Source organism: Sceloporus undulatus, chromosome 5, assembly GCF_019175285.1.
Source record: "Sceloporus undulatus isolate JIND9_A2432 ecotype Alabama chromosome 5, SceUnd_v1.1, whole genome shotgun sequence".
NCBI classification, from domain to species: Eukaryota; Metazoa; Chordata; class Lepidosauria; order Squamata; family Phrynosomatidae; genus Sceloporus; species Sceloporus undulatus.
In genome coordinates, this window is record NC_056526.1 from 145,494,987 (window position 1) to 145,512,037 (window position 17,051).

General features: G+C 38.6%; 1 protein-coding gene across 14 annotated transcripts in view; it reads left to right on the forward strand.

The window, feature by feature from the left end:
* The window catches only part of SH3D19 (SH3 domain containing 19), an 84,434-nt gene extending 68,532 nt beyond the window's left edge, over window positions 1-15,902 (forward strand). For 5 of the 14 annotated variants that reach the window (XM_042466685.1, XM_042466689.1, XM_042466686.1 and 2 more), the window contains 5 exons: window positions 2,560-2,747; window positions 3,339-3,385; window positions 4,183-4,369; window positions 11,803-11,900; window positions 14,516-15,893. In XM_042466685.1, the coding sequence (XP_042322619.1) occupies window positions 2,560-2,747; window positions 3,339-3,385; window positions 4,183-4,369; window positions 11,803-11,900; window positions 14,516-14,632 (637 nt within the window). In that variant the 3' untranslated portion in view covers window positions 14,633-15,893. Of the gene's footprint in view, window positions 1-2,559; window positions 2,748-3,338; window positions 3,386-4,182; window positions 4,370-9,364; window positions 9,499-11,802; window positions 11,901-14,515 lie in introns of those variants that run through there. The other 9 variants (XM_042466681.1, XM_042466678.1, XM_042466680.1 and 6 more) reach the window with 7 other exon arrangements.
* The last annotated feature ends 1,149 nt before the right edge of the window (window positions 15,903-17,051 follow it).

A 17,051-nucleotide genomic window follows, 5' to 3' on the forward strand; every position in this document is an offset into this window, starting at 1 on the left:
ATTACTGGGGGGGAAACAAAATACAGAATGCTGTACTACTAATTGTGCAGCAGGTTTATTAGATTCAACATTTTGGGCAATGTGCTCACCACAGATATTTAGGGATAGAGGCCATGGGAAGTAAAATAAGTAATTTATTGGTAATTATTATCCAATAAGAACTATTTGATATCAAAGGCTTTCATGGCCAGCATCCATAGTTTTTTGTGGGGGTTTCGGGCTATTTACTCATATAGAACATGACCACATAGCCTGAAAAACCCACAAAAAACTATTTGATATCAGTTTGTACTGCTTGATTTCTGCAAAATACTTTAAAATTTCAGTTTCTTTTTATTCATTCAAAATAAATTACAACATATGGTAAAGAACAAGTCTTTTTGTGCTGCAAATCTAAACATCAGTTTGACTGGCAATGATTAAAGGAACTGCCAGATGGCATCATCTCTCAAACATTTCTTTCAAGGATTGATGTTAATTTCTTCTAGATGTGAAGTCTATGCTTGCAGTAGATAGGCAATAAAATATGTGGAGGTAAAGAACAGTAATTTTGATCAAGATTCTCATTAAAGTGTGAGTTATGTAAGGAAGGCAGCAATTGCAAATATCTTTATGGGAGGTGGCCACTAAATCTAAGCAATCACATACATTCAGTCTTACAGGCTTGTCATTTGAAATACTGTTACAGCATTTTAAAATTGAAGTTAAGGTACTGAATTAATTAAATATAGTTGTTGAATGTCTAAGTAATATAAGATTCCTTTACAACAGGCCTTTCCTCCTTCTCTCCTTGAAATATGATATATTTTTCTGCAGTAGACTTCAGAAAATTGCAATAATAATTCAGCAGGCTGAAGGGGAAATGTTTGTTTATAATGTTTTTTATTAATTACCAGAATTTCTGCCATGGTAGGAAAAGTATTTTAGAAGGCTGAAAATATTTTGTGAAGAATAAAAAGTGATTTTAACTATTTGATTTTGCTGTCAAAATAGAGATAAACTTTTCTTTGCTATACCACAAAGATCACAGAATCATAGAGTTGGAAGAGACCACAAGGTCCATCCAGTCCAACCCCCCTGCTATGCAGGAACTCTGAATCAAAGCATCCCCAACAGATGGCCATCCAGCCTCTGTTTAAAGACCTCCAAGGAGGGAGACTCCACTACACTCCAAGGAAGTGTGTTCCACTGTCGGACAGCCCTTACTGTCAGGAAGTTCTTTCTAATGTTGAGGTGGAATCTCTTTTGCTGTATCTTGCATCCATTGTTCCGGGTCCTAGCCTCTGGAACAGCAGAAAACAAGCTTGCTCCCTCCTCAATATGACATCCCTTCAAACATTTAAACAGGGCTATCATATCACCTCTTAACCTTCTTTTCTCCAGGCTAAAGATAATGCTTGGAAGTCACCTTGCTTCATTCTTAACATTGTTGGAATAGCAATTTAAAGCAGTACAGAAATTACTGTACTGTTTGAGTCGCCTTTTTCCTTTTTTTAATCTTACAAATGTCTTGTTTTGTTCAGCTTGGCTTTGTGTCCAAAGTTAAAGGAAAGATTCATACTGTCCCACTGACATAAATTGTATAAGAACTAGTGATACAACTGAAATTCTTACTCCTTCATTTGAGAAACATGAACTTCAGAAGCTTAAAATATTTGCGTAAAAATGAGACAAACATGATTCCATGATTCTTTCCTAACTCAGGTTTTATTCTGAGGCAGAGAAAATTCATATTTTCCTGCAATGCAGGGAAGGAATCCTTCCAATGGTCTTGGTCCTTCTCTTCCTTCTCAGCCAGAACTTCCATACTGTCAGTTAAATTAACCATCCTCCCAAAGGAGAGCTAGATTCTCCCCTTTTCAGTTTGCATCCTGCCTTGCTTTGCTCAGGAAGGGGCTTCCGCTGTTCCAGCACCAGATCGCTATGTGGCCTTTTGTTTTCTTTGCTTGCTTGCTTTTCGGGATCAAAGCCGAGATAGATTAGAGGGAGGAGGTCTGACTGTCATATATTTCCTCCGATGAGGACCAAACAGTGGCAGCCCAACCCTACCCAATCAAAAGGATCAGAGCCAACCCTCATTGCAGAGGTGGAGAGTATTCAATGAGTCCTTGCTCACCTCAGCAAGGAAAGCAGGCTGTCTCTAAGCATGGCACTGGTCACTGATTCCTTTTAAAACTACTTTATCTGTGAGCCACCTTAGGTCCCTTTTTTGGAGAAAGGTGGCATAGAAATGAAATAATTAATTAATTACCTCAAAACAGTTCAACAGCAGGATTTAGCTGACTTTTGTGTATTACTGACTTTTGTGCTTGTCACATCTAAAACACTACCTTTCATGGCAAGTGTGCCCTATGATGGATTTAGTGTTAATGGAAAAAGATGTTCATTGCTTTGGGTTAGCAGTCATACTGTATTATTGCTCTAATGCATTAAGGCTGTTTTTTAGTTCTCACTATGTGGCTTCGCTATTATGGTAATGGTTTTGATTCAGAAATTGGAAAACATTGTTTAAATATTAACCATGATGTCCCTTGGATTGACTGAGCTATGTTATTTCAGAGGGCCTAGGTGTATAGCTCGATTTGAATACATTGGAGACCAGAAAGATGAATTAAGCTTTTCAGAAGGTGAAATCATAATTTTGAAAGAATATGTCAATGAAGAATGGGCTGAAGGAGAACTGAGAGGCACCTCAGGAATTTTTCCCTTGAACTTTGTGGAAATCATAGAAGATCTACCTGAACCAGGTAAAAGGGAGGTAATTCTAAGTCTAACATTATTAATGCCTGATTTATACAAACAAAATTGTATTGTGGAAAATCTACTTAAAACAAATAATGTATGTTCAGTTTCAAAAGCCACAGTGCTATGTCATGTTATATATTAATGTCATTTGTATCTGGCATCAACATGTTTGCTTAGCTAGTAGTTTATGGAAAAAACTTTTGTAGAAAAAGCCCACGTGTCTTTAGGTGAAATGAGAAATTTTGTTTTGCTTTCTTCTTCATTGCAGGCAGTGATTAACTGTTTTATCATTTAATCTGTGCATCAGTTGGAACATTTTAGATGTTTTATAAGGGAGTCCTGGTGGCATAATGGTTAAATGCCTGTACTGCAATCATTCACAACTACAAGGTTGTGAGTTCAATCCTAGGGGCTCCAATGTCAACTAGCATCCTTCTGTAGGTTGCTAAAATGAGTACCTAGCTTGTTGGGGGCAGTTATCTCATACATTGTAAACTGCATAGGGAATGCTTAGTTCACTGATAAGTGGAAGAGAAATGTTCTTGCTATTGCTATTGCTATGAATAATAATGCAACATTATCTTTTCCTGTAGGTGGAGGATCACCACTGAAAAATAAGAATTCTGCACCTGTCAAAGAGGTAGTACTATAGTTGATAGTATTGTAGTCAGCAAAATAAATATGCTATGGAAACATGCCAGTAAATTAATATGAGTGATTTCCAGAGTTTTCACTATGAAAATGGAAGCCGTTCAATGAAGGGCTTACAAAAATAGATGTACGAAAGAGAAGTTGAAGGCTTTCATGGCTGGCATCCAGTTTTTGGTGGGTTTTTCTGGCTATGAAGCCATGTTTTTGAAGAGTTTATTCCTGATGTTTGTCCTTCAGAAAAAATCTCTGAAGATGCCAGCCACAGCTGCTGGCAAAATGCCAGGAATAAAATCTTCTAGAACACGGCCTCATAGTCCAAAAAACCCACTAACACTACGCAGGAAAACTTTGCTAGAGAAGCACAGATTCCCATTGCTATATAGCTAAGGAAGAGGATGGTCTCATTTGGGAGAGGGTCTCTTCTGGCACTCACTGAATTCTCCAATTGCAGACTTTTTTCCTCTCTCCATAAAAGTCAATGAAATAAGATCTGGACTCAAAAGTAATTTAACTTGTTCCTTTCACTAGAAAGAGTACACAAAGAAATAAGCTCACTGCAGCTGGGCTACTTAAACTGAGCCAAAAGATCCACTATCTTTTCGTTGTGCCTCACAGGGCAGGATTGATATAAAGCTTTTCTCACATTTAACCTCAAACCACTAATCCTTTTAAAGCCTATTAAATGATGTGTGTAGAATTAATGGGGCAGGGCTGCATTCTGAAAAGCACTAGGAAAGTTCTCTCTCACATAGTACACTGACCTCAGACTCATTTTTGTTTTCATAGTCGGATGGACATGCTGGAGAGTGGTGTGATGCGCTCCATGATTTTACAGCAGAAACTCAGGAAGATTTATCTTTTAAAAAAGGAGACCATATTTTGATATTGGAGCACTTGGACTCAGAGTGGTACAGAGGAAGACTAAATGGGAAGGAAGGGATTTTCCCTGCAGTGTTCGTCCATGTTTGCTCAGGTACAGTGCTGATAGGAAAATAAAAGTTTCTTGATCCTCTTCTGGGTAAACATATACAAGTTATATTAAATGGCAGTACTCTAAGAATTAATACAGTCATGAATACAATACATGTGGTACAGGTCTAAACCACAAGTAATTTGTAGAATGCATTGAGGGAGTGGTAAATGGGCCATGGCAGGTGCGTATGGCCCCACTTTTCCTCAAATGACCTCATGCTACACCTGTATATATGCTTCTCTAGGTTGTGGAAAAGAATATAGGGATTCATTGAAATCTTGAGAGACCTGTCCAAGAACATTGTACAGGTGTTCAGTATAATTATTTTTTTGTGTTTCTATAATTCACCCAGTGGCCTCAATTCAATATTCCCTCAGCATAGTGTAAATATCTGTATGTGGAGCTATACTATGCTGAGCCATATCTCACCTTACTCTAAAGCCACAAAGCCACATCACACTGTCACACAGCTATTCCATGCTGCAGGGCAAAGTCAGGATCGGAGGGGTCTGTCTCTTTCCCTCCCCATTGCCAGATGTACAGTGATGACATCAGCAACTGTCTTTGGAGCTTTACTGTGAGTCACAAGAAGGGTTTTGGCAGTTAACAGAGAGGAGGGAAATACCAATATCCACAGTGCTCAAAAAAGCACATCCACTTACATGTGTGGATGTACCTACCAGAATTCCAGCTTAAAAGTATCTGCTATTGTGTAATCCACAAGTTGTATGAATGAATGAATAAAAATAAATAAAGCCCATGATGTACAAAAGGCTTGGTCACACTCTGGATGCAGGCCTTTCTGATATTATGTATTCGCTGTTTTCAAGATGCAGGTGTGTATTAGTTTGGGTCTCTAGCTTCAGAAATGGTAAACAGCACTGGTTTGAAACTGATAGACTTTTATGATGGTGGTGGGGAGAGCCTCTGGTTTATTCTGCATCATACTGGCTACCAATAATACTGGTTCAGGTTTACCTTTGTTATTAGCTCATAAATCTGTGAGCTACATGGGACTGGATAACCTCAAAAATCATTACAACCCTGCTATGTTGTAATCCTCAGGAGAGGTATTTATGGTGATGCCATATTTTCCTGAGCTGTATCTTGTGAATGTCAAGAATAGAGCTGTTGTAATCCTGCATTGTTTGCCCTGTGGAACTTCCTCATCATTTATATTGAAAAGGTACATCTTAAGCAGGTATCTAAAATGCAAATGTGTCTGCACCTGTCTAATACATTTATATAAGGCAGGTGCAGACAATTTTGCATTTTAGATGTAAATAAGATGTACCCATTAATTCAGGCATTTTCATTGTATAATGATTTCTGAAGTGATCATTTTATTTTTATTATTTTAAAAAAATGTTTGCACTCCAATGTGACATTTTTATGATCAGATATATATAAATGTATACAAAAACATAATGCAGTCTCACACCAATACAGTTCTCTCTCTGTTTGTCTATCCTTGTAGTGCCCAGATAAAAAAGCTCCAAAGCTTCCAGTGTAGTTGAATAATCAAAGTTATAAATGAATACTCCTAGACAATTCTGTGAAGCAGGTACCCAACAGGCAAATGAGTTTCATTGCAGTGAATTTGCAGATAAACTAGATTACCCTGGCTGACAGCCTTGATTGATCCTTGAAGCGATGCACATTCTGCCACAGAACTAACAATTTATCCATCCCAGGGAGAGATTTGGTTACAATTTGTAGAAAAGATCATCACTCTTGGCTCAAAAAACTTGGCATCTCAAAAACAGACAATGAACTAGAAGGAAAAATGTTTGCTTAGAGAGAAAATGATTAGCCAGTGACAGAGATGGAATTAAAAAATTGATTGTTGTGGCAGTGCTCAAAACATAAGCAGCCTTCCATATTTATTTTGTGTTGAGATTCTGAAATTGCAGATGTCATCTGCCATATAAATAAGAATCATCAATCCAGTTCTTCATATAAAATACAGTTGCAGCTTTCACTTTTGAAGATTTGATTATTCACATAGTTGATTAATATGTTCTCTCTGAGAATCTCTAGGTCTTTCAGTATGACTCTACCAGAAGTTGACCATAGAGTCACACTGCAGCACCTAGAGATTCCTAAACACTTCTCTAGTCATTTGTAGGTCCTCCATGCAATTCTGCGATCAGCTTCGGCCAGATGTTGGCCATAGAATTGTGATGGAGGACCTAGAAATTACCCACTGTAGATACAAAACTAATATTAATATGCTTATGTTTATATTATTGGCAATTTAGTGATCAATTATTCCTGTCACACTGATAATCAATCCATACCACCATGCTGCTGCTTTATCCTTTTTCATCCTTCTGCTGCATTTTGGGACAACTCCCAATGTAGAAGTGTTGACTTGTGTCACTATTTTGGCTTATTGTCCTCCTGAATTACTGCATGGAAAGGACAGAATACCTCATTTTTTTCTGTATGCAGTGAAGGACACATAGGAGATCATCATATAGGGATGGGACAGGGTCGGTATCGCTCTCCAGTCCTTATCCCATCCATTGATTGCAGTAGCATGAAAGCTTTTCATACATGTAGCACTGATTCTGTCATTATCCTGTCATTGAAGTGGAACTGTACTGTATTAACATGAACTTCCATTATTACAGTACATAATGCCAGGACAATCCCACTTCAATGACAGGATCAGTGCATTTCATATGAAAGTATTTCATACAATTGCTGTCACTTGCGCTTCCCGCATGTGACAATGTTTGGATACGCGTGATGTCCTTTTCCCATCTGATAATCTCCATATTGTATCAGGTTATCTCCTGTTGCAGCGCAAGGTAGGCAAAGTCATGTGATATGAAAAGTAATATATGCTTATACTTCTGGCTTCTCTCCCAGTTCCTCCCCTCATCAAGCTTGGGATTCTTTTGCTTCAGTACTTCTGGAATTCCTTTTCATTTTTTAAAAACCTCTCTTTATTTTTCCAGTTTTTTCTGTGCTGTTCCATCCTTCAAAAAAAGGGCCCCTTTTCACTGTAGCTTTCCTTCACCATTCTTTTCTTTCCTCACCTATTCCGTAACAAGCATGAGAAGGCTACAGGCAAGTCCACACTCCCCTCAATGTGGTGCAGGAGCAGATCCACAGCAGCTACTGCCTCTCTTGGGAGCTGCTTAGTTTCACACGGCAATCGCTTTCTTCTTTCTGTAATGGTAACTGAAACCTCCACATCTGAGACAGCTCCAACTCCCAATGTGGAGATGCCATCTTCCCAGATACTTGCCCCTCTCACAGTCCCTGCATTCATCCAACCTAACAGCTCTATGAGACTTCAGGGTGATTTAATTGAAGGCAGTGAGGAGGAGAAGGATGAAGATGACCTCATCGCTCTGGCACAAAAAAGTTTGTGTTAAGTGGTGTTCTGGAACCTGCACCTTAGTTGAAAATCCACTGGTTCTTTCCACACCTTTGTGGCATGTGTTAGCATTGCCACTTTCATATGCTTTTCCTCATTCCCATCCAGCTCCTTCCTGATACTTCAGTGGCCTCAGTAATGTCTGCAACTTCACATCAACTCCCAGATGGGCACCTTCCCTCTTCTCTGCAACTTCCTTCTCCTCCTCCTCCATTTTCATCCTTCCTTTTCAGATGATCATTTTCACCCTAATGCCTTATAAAGAGTGCCTTATTCAGCTATGCAATATAACTCTATGGGCTTTTAGTAAAAATCCCCTGCACAGGACAATCAGAATTCTTTTCACTTCTCAGATGAAGACCTAGTCCAGCTCTCACTGGACCTTACGGGTATGGCACATTCTGATCCATCTAGATGATTTTTAAATTTTATTTTTATTCAGAATTCAAAAAGATTTAAGATACATTAAGAATTACAAAAGTCATAAGAAGAGGAAAAGAAACAGGTGACTTCTGCTATTCCTTTCAGTGATTATATATGCATATAGTTATTCATGTGTTACTCTCTAATAATACAACATATACAGTAGGCACTTTAACCTATTCCTTCTAATCAACAAAACCAAAAGTTGACAAATATTTTTTTTCACAAAGTCTGTAAGGGCTTTCCAGTTCTTGGGAAATGTCACTAATGTCTTTTTTCTAATCAGACAACATACAATTTCCGCTAAGTCTATTTATTTCAATAACCAGCCCTACGTAATACTGAATTTTTTCATCTTTGTGCACACAACAGTCTTGCTGCCATAGTCATATTCTAAAGTAATCCTCCATGAATCTTCTCCAGCTGTGAATGCAACAGTTCCAAAACAAACAGTTCTGGTTTTAATTTAATATTATCCTTTAAAATCTTCTATATGTTTTTGGATGTATCAGTGTATGTATTTGAAGCCAATTTGTTTTTTAGCTTTGCCACATGTCCATCACATATGATAAAATCTCCGTTTATGTTGCTCACATGTCCAGCCTACATTAAAAATACCCATATGTATTCTAGACAGTTTCCCTGCCATTGTATACCACTGATGCATCATCTTGTAAAATTTCTCTAAGATCACTACATACAGTAGCATCACTGGGGTGTGTGTTTGCAGGGGGACTGCACTAGGTGACATTCCACAGGAGGGATGACACCCTGGTGGGTTCCTCTCCTCCCCCTCTCCCAAACCACTTCTCTATTAATGTGCCACTTGGAGAAATTTGCAGATCAGCAGTACAGTCTAATCCTTTTACATTCACTAGAGATTATAAACTGGATAGGTTAACCTTCACAGAGGTCACCTTTGGCAGACAGGTCCTTCAATAAATTCTACTTCCCTAAAATTGTCACTGCCCATTCTTTAATATGCATAATAGCTTGGGCATATCCCTTTGCAAGATAAGAAAATGGCATGTTGTATATTTACTGTGAAAGTCCATTCTTATATATTAAAGAAGAAACATCCATGTACAACTTAGTGGTGACATATTCAATCTCTTACATCTCCTTTGCCTAATATAGACACCTGTTAATTTTTTTGATCTCTCTATTCTAATCTGACTCAGTTGTGGTGCTGAACTGGGGGCAGAAATATAGGCATATGTTTCTTTCAGTATCGCATGGCCCTCACCTAGCCTGGGCAGTGACCAGAGATAATACGTGGTGTCTCCTCCTTCTGCATATAAGAATAACTTTCACAGTAAGTATTGTGTCCCAATTACAATAAATGTTTTGGTTAGTACAACACTTATTTCTTTTTGGCTAGGAGAATAGAACGTTCATTTAGTTAGCACCATCAATGTACATTGTGCTTTATATGAGCAGTTGGCAATCCCTTACACTCAGGTTTGCAATCTAAAAAGGCACAAGATACAAGGAAAAGGATGGCAGTGCAAGAGAGAATTAAGTTCAAGGGGTATTGGCTGCTGTTCTCTCTCTCCAAGGCCACAGCAGTCCCAGTTATGATGAAGGGAGAGCCTTTCATCAGCTACTGAAAAATAGGCAAGATGGAGCTATACCTGCCTGTTCTTATCTTCCTCCAAGGCCCTAGCAATGCCAGTTGAGATGTTAGGGAGGGCATTTCTGTGACTCGGTTTATGAATTGAAAAAGTCTGCGTTCAAGGATTTTACTGACATCTCAGAACACAGTGGTGATTAAATTCTAGAAACACCATCTGTCATACAAAATTGCCTGGAAATTATTGCAATAGTATAGAGACTACCCAGTGCCTGAACTACACCACAAATTTATTTTTATGTATTTAATCAGTGTACTTAATTATCAGCGTGGTTTATATTTCAGAGTGGTGGTGATTTCAAATCATGATTTACAATTTAAGGGAGTAGTTTCACATTAGAGGAAATGCTGCAGTAGTAACAGAAGACATTTAAAGCTGAATATTCTAATCTCTATATTAACTCATGTAGAACAGTTTCTGTACTAAAACACAGCAACCGTCTTTTGGAAAAACATGATAGTTTACCATGAGGCAGATCTGCAGCTTTCCAAGTACTTCTAAAAATACCCTGTTTAGTTTCATCTCACAAAATGTACAGTAACAGAAGCATACTATCTCCGTCAGGGTGCATGGAAGAAGTACCAACATTTCTAACTGGACTTGATAATTAGCAATACTTGATTGATTTTAAGAAGTTGGGGTAGGAGAAAAGACTTTTTAAAAATGTGTATTTTTTCTTTTATTTGTAACAAACAAAGATCACGCTGTCCTTCCCCTTCCCCTACATAATGTTGAATCAGAAAAATAAATATGATGGTTGAGCTCTTTTCTACCCAAAATAGAGCTTGAAATGTTAGGTCTGGAAATTAATAATGTTAAATGTTAGAAATTGGAAAATGACTATATTACCACTCAGTGCTAATAATAGAAATTGTTTAATTAGTTGAGCTGTTGTCAACTAGTTCATTATTTTAAAAAAAATGTTTTGGGGCCAGAACATGAGATCTATAGAGAATAGCATAGAGATTTTTAATAATTGACCCAATAGGCACATCCTGTTCTTGGCGCCTTCAAAAGTGCTATTTTCCTCATTTTAAAGTTCCCTCCCCCCAGCCTGAAAGTATTTATGCCGATGGACCTAATACAGTTTTTACATAGGAATGGTGGGACTTCAGCATGTGTGGAAACTATCAGGTTGGAAATACAGTGGATCTTTGTTATACGCTGGGGTTTGGTTCCAAGATCCCCCATGTATAACAAAATCCGTGTATGCTCAAGTCCCATTAAGTATAATGACATAGCAAAATGGTGTCCCTAATAAAAAATGGAACATCAAGGTAAATTTATACTTTTTTGGAACATTTTCAAACCGTGTATGCTTAAATCCGTGTATAAAAAATCCGTGTATAAGAAGGGCCGACTGTACTTATCTTAAGATATGGGATCTCCTCTTGCAACCTGTTCAGCTAAACTCTACATCGGTATCTCTCCTTTATTCCTATCCCACCACCCTCAACCTACATGCATGTTCCTTGCTTGCAATGTCACCTTCTTTATTAAAGGATAATAAGGAGGGATGATAATGCAGGAATTAGAATTATACATCCCTCCAGATAGTATTGAATTGTAGATTCCAAGATTCTTCACCATTGGTTGTACTGTCAAGAGCTGCTGAGAGCTCTGCAGGGCCACATGAATCCCAACTCTGTTAGTATGCACAGATTATATATTTATATTGTGATCTGCAGTGACCGGGGGAGAACACATGTTTTGTTCATTTAACTCAATGGGACTGACTTCTAAGTAGATTTTTTGAAAGACGTTAGGAAGATGCAAATGTAGCTATTGGTATCTTTTGACTCCCAGCATTACCAAGCCACTCAAAGTGTATGATACAATGGAGAAGGGTGTATGCGAAAACCCAAGTGAAAGGTGGGAAGGAGGAGATGGAAAAGGCAAGAGAAGATGGCAGCAGTATCAACTAAAAATCATCTGGCTCTTTCCAAGTCTGACCAAAAATAGCATTTAAGTGATATATTTTGCAGGAAATGCACAAGTATCACAGCCTGCAGATGGGAAGAAAGAAAAAGCCAAGGCCCTATATGACTTCCATGCTGAGAACATAGATGAACTCTCCTTCAAAGTGAGCATTTTTAATTCATTCGTGTTTGTTGCAGTGCTGTGGTGGGCAGACAATATCAGATCTCATCATTACTAGAGAACATTTTAAATAAGTATCCAGAACGAGATTTTAATTGCAGTTTGATATTTTCTTATTTATTATTGCTACTAATACCAGTTTGCTTATAGGTGGCTCATATGAGTCAATACATTATTTAACCTGTAGTTTATGACTGAAGTGTTGAGTCTTTCCTAAATTAATCCCAGGGCTAGCAGCCACAGGCTACAGTTCAGTAGTACAGTGTGCCCGTGTTATACGCGGCTTTGAGTGTATGCGCTCAAGCCGCAGGGAGAGCACGGAGCGCATGGGGTGGCGCACTTGAATGAGGCTCGAGCATAGGCAGAATTCACCTTATGCGGAGGGGGGTGGTCTGGAACAGATCCCCCGTGTAAGACAAGTTTCCACTGTACAAGATATGTGCTGCTTGTAAGAGGTTTAAACTTTAATCCCCTGTCTGAAACATGAGACTTCAGGTTAATGAAAACCATGCTGAGCTAGTTTCACCAAATGCCTGACTGTTTAAAGTAGTATCGTTAGTGTAGTGAACGAAATACAACCAAAGGGATATAGAAATGATCTATTATAACTATGGCAGTGATCAACTAGAATGATAAAATGTAACTCCATATCACTGGCAGTATAACTCTATGCATTCCTACTGAGAAGTAACCTCCGTGAACTAAATGGGATTTAATCTCAGCTCTGTATAGGATTATAGTTTTAACACTACCAGTCTGCTTCTGTATAAAGAATTTCTACTCTGTGTTGGAAATTCTGTGGGCTTTTAAATGTTGTAGGACTGCAACTGAACAACAACCATGTCTAGCACTGAGTGGCAAGTAATACTGTCATCTGAAAAGCTTCCTGATTTCCACCTTATCCTACCTATTATAAGACTACAGCAATGATAGTACCATAGCATTAATTTCCCACATAAGCAAAATCATGCTCAAAATTCTGCAACATTAACTCCAACGATACATGGAAAGAGAAATCCCAGTGGTGCAAGGATTCAGGAAAGGAAGAAGCACCAGGGACCACACTGCAAACATACAATGCTAATGGAGAGCACAAAGGAATTCCAGAAAAGAATCAGCATGTTCTTTATAGACTGTTACTAAGCCTTTGACTGCATAGATCATGAAAAGCTATGGATGGCTCTTAAAGACATGGGAGTGCCAACACATCTAAGAGTCCTGATGAGAAATCTGCAATTAGGACAAGAGGCTACTGTTAGAATAGAATTCAGAGAAACAGATTGGTTCCCAATTGACAAAGGAGTCACTCTGCATTCTATCACCCTATTTGTTTAGCTTGTATTCAGAAAATATCATATGAAGAGCAGGTTTAGACTTGGAAGGAGGAGGAGTGAAGATAGGAGGAAGGAACAGCAACAATCTAAGTTATGTGGATGACACCTTAATATAAGTAGAAAGTATCACAGGCTTGGAAAAATTACTAAGGAAGGTCAAAGAAGAAAATGCAAAGGCAGGTTTAATGCTGAATATAAAGAAAACACAAATGATGACCAAGGTGGATCTAGATAAATTCAATCTACACAATAAGGATATTGAAATAATTGAAGATTTCCTGTAACTTGGATCAAACATTGTTCAGAATGGAGACTACAGTCAAGAAATAAGAAGACTAAGAATGGGAAGGGGAGCTGTGAGAGAACTGGACAAAACCCTAACGATTAAAGATATACAACTGAGCACTAAAAACAAAATCATCCAAGCCATTGTATTCCTTTGTATGGATGCAAGAGTTGGACAGTGTAGAAAATCAATGAGAAGAAAATCAACTCATTTGTAATCAGATGTTAGAGAAGACTGCTGAGGATCTTTGAACAGATCAGGCCTGAAATCTCCCTGGAAGCCAAGATTATCAAATTGAGGCCACATCATGAGAAGGCACAACTCATTGGAAAAGACAATAATGCTAGGAAAAACAGAGGGCAATAGAAAGAGAAGACTGCATGCCAGATGGATAGACTCAATAAGGGAGATCATGGGCCTGTATTTACAGGACCTAAGCAATGCAGTGGTTGACTCAAGGGCATTTTACAATAACAAATTTACTAACATCATTGGAAGGGCTTTTCTCAGTGGTAGCATCACAGCTTTAAGATATCTACCCTGAAGAAGTATTCCTAGCATCTGTTCTATAGTCTTATCAATACTAGTTAAGACATTTTTATTTCTCCAGCCAATCTGCTTTCTAAAATGAGCATATTTTATCATATTAGTGTTTGCCTTTGTTAAGCTTTAATTGTTGATTTATTGTTTACTGCTACAGAATATGATCTGTTCCACAGTAGAAATGTGTTTGAAAGGCTTCACTTCAAAATTTGCCATTTTGCAATTTTGAAACCCACTATAGTCCAGTTTTGTTTATCTTCATACTAACCTGCAATGACCAAGATTTTATGGGAAGGGGGAAGCTTCTAGTAGTGGACAGTATTGAAAACAAGTATGTGTGAGATGTATTCAAAGAAATATTTATAATGACCTGCCTTGAAGAAGAGAAATAATTCAATAAAGAAATAATTGATTCCATTTTACACATTCCAACAGGTTGGTGATATTATAACAGAACTGGAATCTATAGATGAAGAATGGCTGAGTGGAAAACTACATGGCAAATCTGGAATTTTTCCAAAAAACTTCGTCCAGATTATACAACTTTCCTAAGGATGAAATAGTTCTGAACAATCTGCCAATACAAGTGAATACCTTACTAGCACAGAAGCACATTATACGCTGGCAGCAAAGGTTGCCATTTATGATCATTTGATTGAACCTTTGACTATCAAATGCATTTTTGCACTATTTTTATATTAAAAAAAAACATTAGATTGTAAAATACTTTTATTTTCCCATTGTCAGTTAGATACCCCTCTTCCCATTCATTGGTCCAAGAATCAAATTTGATACAGTACCTATTTAAGCTGCCTGAATTTTAACCATTTTAGCACTCTCAAATTCAACTGTGTATTCACAAGTACTGCCTGAATTGCACACCTTTATTTCCAGTACAAATAACATGGCACACTTTCCCAATAAATTTGTAACAGCCACTGTGTGAAAGCAATACATCCTCATGTATAGCATAATCTGTAAAGTACAGGGCTGGGGATTTTATTTTACTCTTTTACTCAGAGCAAGTAAATTACCCATTGCTTAGTGCATCACTTATTTTATGTCAGAAGGAATTAAAATATCCTAAAGCATCAAGATTTGCTGGAATTAGTTGTAGTTATCTGAGCAATACCTTAACAATGGATGAAAACATTTTGTCTGTTTAACCTCTTATCTACTGTGACTGATAGTGGTTCTCCAGGGTCATAAGCAGTGGCATCTTCAGTCATCTGCTAGTTGATCCTTTCATCTAAACATGGAAAGGTTGAACCTAAACTGTGTCCAAGACATATATTCTGCCACTGAGCTGGCTTGTGGCCCTTTTCCCACCCTGCTCATTTAAATAGGTAACTGTCAAAGAAAGGTCTATGTGAGTAATGGGTTCCACTATCTATTAATTGTATTACATTTTTATATCCACAAGGCTTCTTTATAGATTCATGTTTCTTGTATCCTTCATTCTTTTATCATTTTAGATTTTTCTAGACCATGTAATCACTTGTCTTTTTTCACTGTCTGTTTTCAAGAATCATGTTGTACTTAGAAAGTATGTGGTGCTTCATGTTCATAAGATATGCATATGTGAAAATATGTGTCATTGCCATAGCTTTTTATTCTTATAATAATGTACATGATATCATTGCTACAGAAGTGTTTCAGTCTGTTTTTTCCTTTTCTGTTCATTAGATTTTCTCTGTCTCTTCAAACAATGTAATAGCTAAAGTAAGCTGTTGGAAAGAATCAAGCAAAACCTGGCTTTTCCTACTTTCCCCATGCAATTGAAGCTTGCTAAACATAAGAGAAAAGCAGCAGGTAAAAGGGTGACATAGGCAGGATACAGACCACCCCTTTGGGGCAGCCTGGACCCATCCCTTTCCCTGACAGATCAGGGCCTCAGCTGCCACAGCAGCAGCCCTGGAGGCCCCGATCTGCCACTTTTTCCAGGCCATGGGGAAAATGCCACTTCCCCACGGCCTGGAAAGGGGTGTCCTTGGGGCTTCATGCCCCAAGGACACTTTGACAGCGGCGGGGAAAGAGAGAAAGGCGCCACTTGGCCCCTTTCTCTTTTGTGTCACTGGCGCAGCTATGTAAAGGCTGCGCCAGTGACACAAATGGCGGAAGGACCTCCATTTTGGAGCTCCTTCCGGCACCGCTGAAAGGGCGCCAAGACATAACGGCTGCTCCGCGCCATTTGGACGCAGCACAGCCGCTACATCAAAATGACGGCGCCCATCTAGACAGGCCGCTGCCATTTTGACATCCTGGCCACGTACTAGGGTGGCGGGGCGTATATAAGCAACGCCCCCAGGCAACCCTAGTACATCGCCAGGACATACTAAAAGGCCCATCTATACAGGGCCATATTTAGCCTATGTTTCTAATCTGTAAGACTGTGCTGAATATTTCCCCTTACACACTTGTAATTAGGTTAGGAAACAGCACATTATGATGCATAAGAATTATAAATCTAACCTGATCAAGAAACAATTAAATTCCAAAAGCAATTACATAAACTGGGTAATCTGGGATTAAAATGTTCTCAGCCTACTGGAAGTGTTCCTTGTGTGGAAAACAAGAAAACCTTGTATTTAGAAAAAGTTTATGAATTTGTAGCCCTGCAAGCTTTTTTAGACAGGACACAGCCTTTTCCCCACAACTGTTCTGGGAAATTTTTATGTAGTTCCTTTAGACAAATCCCACTTCCCCTCATAGTATTTTAAGACACTGGCATGTATATAAGTGCCTTTAAGATGCCTGCTGCCTTATGGCAACTGCAAAGGGTTTTCTTAGGCAAGGAATACTCAGGGGTGGCAGTTACAGTAGAGTCTCGATTATCTGACGTCGGATAGTCCGTGCGCGTGGCTTACCACGCCCCCAGCCGAAAAGGGCTCCAAGCGCGGTGGTGAGCACCACCAGGCCCCAACATATAGTGATTGCAAGGCTTTTCATAGTGATTGCTAGGCTTTTCCTA